The 6,101-nt window shown below is 43.5% G+C and overlaps 1 protein-coding gene across 1 annotated transcript; it reads right to left on the bottom strand.

Moving 5' to 3' along the window:
- Positions 1 to 35: 35 nt before the first annotated feature.
- LOC103651565 (probable esterase KAI2) lies at positions 36 to 4,393 on the bottom strand. The gene is made up of 3 exons (XM_020550579.3): positions 3,986 to 4,393; positions 3,593 to 3,834; positions 36 to 1,012 (listed from the first exon to the last, which is right to left on the bottom strand). The coding sequence occupies exons 1-3, from the start codon at positions 4,103 to 4,105 to the stop codon at positions 439 to 441; spliced, it is 936 nt and encodes a 311-aa protein (XP_020406168.1). The 5' UTR covers positions 4,106 to 4,393; the 3' UTR covers positions 36 to 438.
- Between the last annotated feature and the right edge of the window lie 1,708 nt (positions 4,394 to 6,101).

The raw sequence follows: 6,101 nt of genomic DNA, 5'->3' as shown, positions 1-6,101 counted from the left end.
CAAAATAAATAAATAATTCTAGGAAGCCAGAATCCTACAAGGCTGCAAACCACGTCATTTACAATGCTTTAACACTCAAGTGTTTCATTTAATTCAATCCATGAAATATTTTCCAAAAAAATAAATAATTCTAGGAAGCTAGAATCCTGCAAGGCTGCAAACCATGCATGTCATTTACAATGCTTTAACACTCAGTGTTTCATTTAATTCAATCCATGATCAAACCAATAATACACGCAGTTTGGGTGACGTGATGGCTAAAAATTCCGAACGAACCATGGTAATGTTTCTACGCATTAGAAAATCCAAAAGCGCAATAATGTAAGTTAAACGTGTGGAGTGTGGACCGAAGCAAATCAACTGAGACCAGCACAAGAGCCAGCCAAGGCTGATAGATCGAGACTTCGAGAGGGATGTTGCACCAGAGCAGCAGGAGCACTATGTCGCCACGTCGATACGGCCCTTGGACTCCAGCGCATCGGCAACACCACCAGAGGATACGACCTCGCTACTCGTCGTCTCGGTCTTGGCGGCAGCCGCCGCCGCCGCGGTAGTCTCCTCCTCTTGGGAAGCAGCGGAGCCGACGAGAATGCGGTCGAGTATCCTGAGCATCTCGTCGGGCGTGACGAGCTGCGGGAAGTGTCCCACCGAGTCGATGGTATACATGGAGGCGGTGCGCATGCGGGCCTGCATGTAGCGCCCGACGCAGGGGGGCGCCGCGAAGTCGCCGGAGACGTGCACCAGCGTGCACGGCACGGCCACGTCACCCAGCAGCTCGCGCTGGTCGCCCAGGAAGATCATGCGCGCCAGGCCGTGCGCCACGCGCGGGTCCATGGCGAAGAAGCTCCGCGCCAGCAGCTCCGCCGCCGAGGGTTGGTCGTCCGCGCTGCCGCCGATGGCGAGCGGCACGAAGCCCTCGGCCCAGCCGCGGAAGTCCGACGAGATCCTCGACAGCATCGCCTTGATGTCGAGCTCGTCGAACCCGCCCTCGTAGTCCTCCGAGTTCATGTACCTGCAAAATCAATATACCGTTGATTAACGTAAAACTCTGTGCAAATTAAGGCCCTGTTTGGGAACAAAGTTTTTGAAAACCACAGTTTTTGAAATACTATATTATACTTTAGTTATGACAATACCGTAGTTTATAATACCGTAGTTTTGAAAACTGAGATCCAGAGCTAAGTTTAGAATGCCTTAAAACAGCTATAGTATTTGCAATACTTCAGTTTTGAAAACAGAGATTTTACCCAGCTTGCCAAACACCATTATGTATATAATACTGCAGTATTTGAGAATACTGCAGTATTCTTCCAAAACTGCAGAAAAACTTTGTTCCCAAACACCCCCTAAGTTCGACAATTATTGTATAAGACACTGTCAGTTTCAATTGCATGTATAGCAACTCTCAGCAAGCATGTCCTTTTCATCTATATAAGAGCAAATTGATGATAATGGTTCAGGGGTGAGAGTGATCTTCGTTCCATCAGTTATTTATGAGATCATTTCTCTGATTGATCAGTACAGCAAGTTAACCATACTAAACCAATTTATATTTAATGTACGTTGTACTCCGTGGATCCGTACTCTATTCTTCAAGACAAATTTTTGAAGAGGAAAATGTCTTAAAATTGTGACCATTTAGTTTTCTTCAGTATATTATCAACTGCCACAAATCAGTATCATATTAAATAGTTTTTGTAGTTTTTTGTGCGCTAAACAAGTTTAAACCATGATAATTAAGTGCAAGTCAATAATTATAAAGTTTCCATCTTGTTTAAAACAAAATTCTCCTTGAAATTGTGGACTGGCCAAGGAAATACCAAACGAACCAATTGTATACTTTCTCAGTTCCAAATTATAAGTTATTCTTATTTTTCAAAGAGTCAAATCATCATTTTTTTTAAAAACAAATATTTATGACAACGATATTTACATTATAATAATATCAAATATTCATGATAACGATATTTACATTATAAAAAAATAATTAATAAAAAACTAATAATTCGTCCATCCTAATTTATAATTCGTTTAATTTTTTAAAATCCTAACTTTTACCACTCGGCTTATTCAAAAGTTTGTGAAAAAGGTAAAAAAAACATTTCACTGTGATTTTGTTTATTATCAAATATATTTATATGTGACTTATTTATTTATTTTATCATGAATATTTTGAATAAGCCGAGTGATTAAGGTTGATGTTGAAAAAAATCAAACGAATGATGACATTTTGAAACGGAGGGAGTAGTATTTAGTTGGTATCATAATGTTATTATTTATTATATAGATTTTTATTGTGTAGATTTGATCAGCTTAAAATAACTTGTAGTATAGTATATATGTGTGAATAGAACCTGCCCTAGCTACGACGAAGAACGCAGACGAAGAATGAACGCGATTGGCTACCTCTTAGATTACGTCCACTTGATCCCTTGAATTTCGGCGGTACGGTGGTGCTATGACTACTACATTTCCGGATTTATTATGACAGAGAACCGGCAGCTAATCCTCACCAATATAAAAAGTTGTTGATAGCAACATAATAAATAATGAAATATGACAAAAAGGGATAACTTGAATGTATAGCATAAACAATATAGTGTTTCCTCTGTCTCTAAAAGAAACTCATTCTAATTTTATTCTAAGTCAAACCATGTTAATCTTTTGAAACAAAAACTAACCATCAATATTTATTATTAAAATATATTTACATAATAGTATACTTGTTTTATTACATAAATATCATGTACCACTTTTATGAAAGTCGTCTCTTTATTAGACTCGATACTAAAGACTTAGGGCAAAAACTAGAATGCTTTTTTGTTGTAAAAGATGCATTATTGCTGTAAATAACTTTTAGAAGTTGCATATTTCGATTCATCGCTATATGAACAGCAGTAGTCACTATTCTGTCATATACTATTATATAGTATCATCATAGTGCCATCCATGTGCTTCCCCATTCGCTTGTAACAGGAATATAGCAGCACATATAAATCAAGGATATGTCGTAAATAAAAAGAAAATAGTAGAGCATATAAATCAAGGTTATGTACGTAGATGGAACTACCAAAATCCGGTAGACGCTTTCCAACCACATAATTAATTTGGCATACAGTTCCAACAGGAAATAGAAAGCTTGCAAAAGACAAGTTATTATTGTATAGGAATTTATGTTTATTAAAAGAACATTTCTGTATGCACAACGGGTGTGCCTGGATAATTTTGAAGATAATAATAGAACAAAACTAACATCCGACAGAGCCTCTACACCTGAGGATGTACCCAGCCGAGGATGTATGGACCTTATATACACTCCATGCATAGACGATGAACCAAAATGAATCAGTATATATACTAGAAATTAATTAGCACTAACTCTGTAAGATGATACAACTCTCAGGATCTTTTTTTTTACCATTATGAAAAGAGCCTGGCTAATGGCATATACATACCTCAACAATTATTGACAAACAAAAAGGAGAAGGGAAGGATTTCAAAGGAAAACTAATACGCAATCAGGGCGGCCTGTATAGGCAGCTAGCTAGTAGCCCCGGCCGCTGTGTAGGGCGCGGTGTGCATGTTCGCTCACCTCGGGGATGCGCCGACGAGGACGAGGTGGGTGAAGAGGTCGGGGCGCGTGATGGACGCAATGCAGCCGACCATGCCGGCCATGGAGTGCCCCACGTACACGGCGCCGCTCAGCTTCATCTTGTCCATGAGCGCCACCAGCTCTTCGGCGAACCTCGAGAACGTGTAGCAGCTGTGCTCCGCGTCCTCCTCTTCTCCGGCGGCGGCGGCGGTACTCGAGAAGTCCCAGTCGAAGAGTAGTACCTGTGTTAGTATCTCATCTCATCATCAATCATATAAATATTATGTGTTGATCGATGCATGGATCAGATCATCATCCAATATAATAAGCGAGAATCAGCAGATGGATCGATCGAGCTCATCGCTGCCATAGATGCACGCGTTGACGACGCACCTTGTTCGTCCGTGAGAGGTGCGGCAGCACCTTGTCCCAGATAGCCTGGCTGCCTCCATAGCCATGGGAGAGAACCAGTGTCCTCTCCCCAGAGCCTACGATTCTTGGGTTCAGGTACATGACGCCTCTCCCTCTCCCAAGTCCCAAACACTTACTATTAATTCCCAAAGGATGGAGAGCTACCTCTAGCTAGCCTAAGCTTAGGAAAGAGCTAGCCAGAGAGGATGGGAAAGATGGCTACTGTGCCTGTCGTACGTGTTGCCTTCTTCTTCTTTGCTCGCTCTCCTGAGTCCTGATTATTATTATTAGCAAAGCAGTACTACCACACAAGCAAGCATGCATTTATAGGCCGGCAGAGCCCTTCATGTCATGCGGGTCATCAACTCATCATGCATGTGTGTGTGTGTGCGCGCCATTATTGTCCTCTGCAGCTTTTTCCTTTTCAAATACTATATATATATATATATATATATATATATATATATATATATATATATATATATATATATATATATATATATATATCCATGACAGGTGTCATTTTAAATTCAGTTTAAAGCGAAACACTACAGGAGACGCCTAAATTTTCGTAGGCCGATATATTTTCGTCGGCCGGCCCACGAAAATAGAAGGTTATTTTCGTCGGCCTTTGGGACCGACGAAAATGAAGCCTATTTTCGTGGGCCCGAGCATATGTTCGTCGGCAGGCCCACGAAAATAAGGACGCTATTTTCGTCGGCCTAGTAACCGACGAAAATAGGTGTTATTTACGTGGGCCGGGGCTGTGCCGACGAAAATACGCCATCCATTTTCGTCGGCTTTAGGGGGGCCGACGAAAATACGGCATTTATTTTCGTCGGCCTCAATGCGGCCGACGAAAATAGACGCCCTAAATCGCGCGACCGCACCTTCTCTCTCCCTCTCTCTCCTTTCGCTCGTTTCTCTGTTTTGAGCGCCGCCGCACTCCGTCCGTCGCGCGCGCCGTCACCTGCCCTCGCCGTCCGTCGCGCGCGCGCTCGCCGCCGCACTCGCCTGCCCTCGCCGCCGCACTGCCCGAGGTCTCCTGCCCGCGCGCGCTCGCCGCCCGCGCGCGCTCGCAGCCCGCGCGCCCTCGCCGGCCGCGCGCGCTCGTCCGCCGTCCTCCCTCGCCGGAACGCCGGAACGCCGCAACGCCGCCCGCCGTGCCGCGCGCCCGTCGCTCTGCGCGCGCGCCCGTCGCTCTGCGCGCCCGCCGCGCTCCACCGACGGGAATTCGACGCCATCTCTGTCACTGCCTCCACCGCCATTGAGGTATCCTTCATCTTGTCCACCTTCATCTTCGCATTCTCTAGCACCTAGCTGAACACGTGATTAGGTAGAAGTGGGAGCTTAATTGCTCGTCAGTGCATGGGCGGCGTCACCACCCCGCCACCAAAAACTGTTTTGTCTTGACTGAGGGAGAAGCACAAACCTATTTGCCTTGGCATAGCTGCCTGAGAAGGAGCTACACAGCATGAGCTATGATTTCCTTTTTGTCATTTTAGGCCCTCCACATAACCTAATACTGATACTTAAATTTGCACACGCAATGGAAAGCTAACTGACAGGATAGATGGTTCTGGTTCAATGGATTTAATGTGGACAATGACTAAAGAAGAAACAGAAACCTAATTGACTAGACTAGCACACCAATCCTTAAACGGTCTGGAGAAGGGATAAACCAAGACTACGTATCATGCCGGCCTGCCCTTCAGAATTGAATGCTCTATGTTTTTTAGTTTATATATGTGCTATACTACAATCTACAGAATAGACTCCACAACTGGAGTAACAATGAACACCTTTTTGTGGGAACAGATAGTATTGCACAAGCAGAGCATTCGACAATACAATACATTCGACAATACAATACAATACAATACATACACAGCTATTCACTGTTTCCCAGGCTCCCACTTCTGTTGGCCGCACCTCCTTGCTTGGACCTTCAACTGTTTCAGTGCTATAATATACTGGTCAACATATTGTTTAGTATATACTGGTCAGCATATTGTTTATTATGTAGCTATCATGTAGTTTTCTTGGCAACCATCGTGTTGTCGTTTATTTGCAGGTTTTAGAAACATCACTTTATAGG

The sequence above is a fragment of the Zea mays genome, chromosome 3, assembly GCF_902167145.1.
Source record: "Zea mays cultivar B73 chromosome 3, Zm-B73-REFERENCE-NAM-5.0, whole genome shotgun sequence".
In the NCBI taxonomy this organism is placed as follows: Eukaryota; Viridiplantae; Streptophyta; class Magnoliopsida; order Poales; family Poaceae; genus Zea; species Zea mays.
The sequence above is the reverse complement of the archived record's forward strand: the minus strand, read 5'-3'. Positions and strand labels throughout refer to the sequence as shown.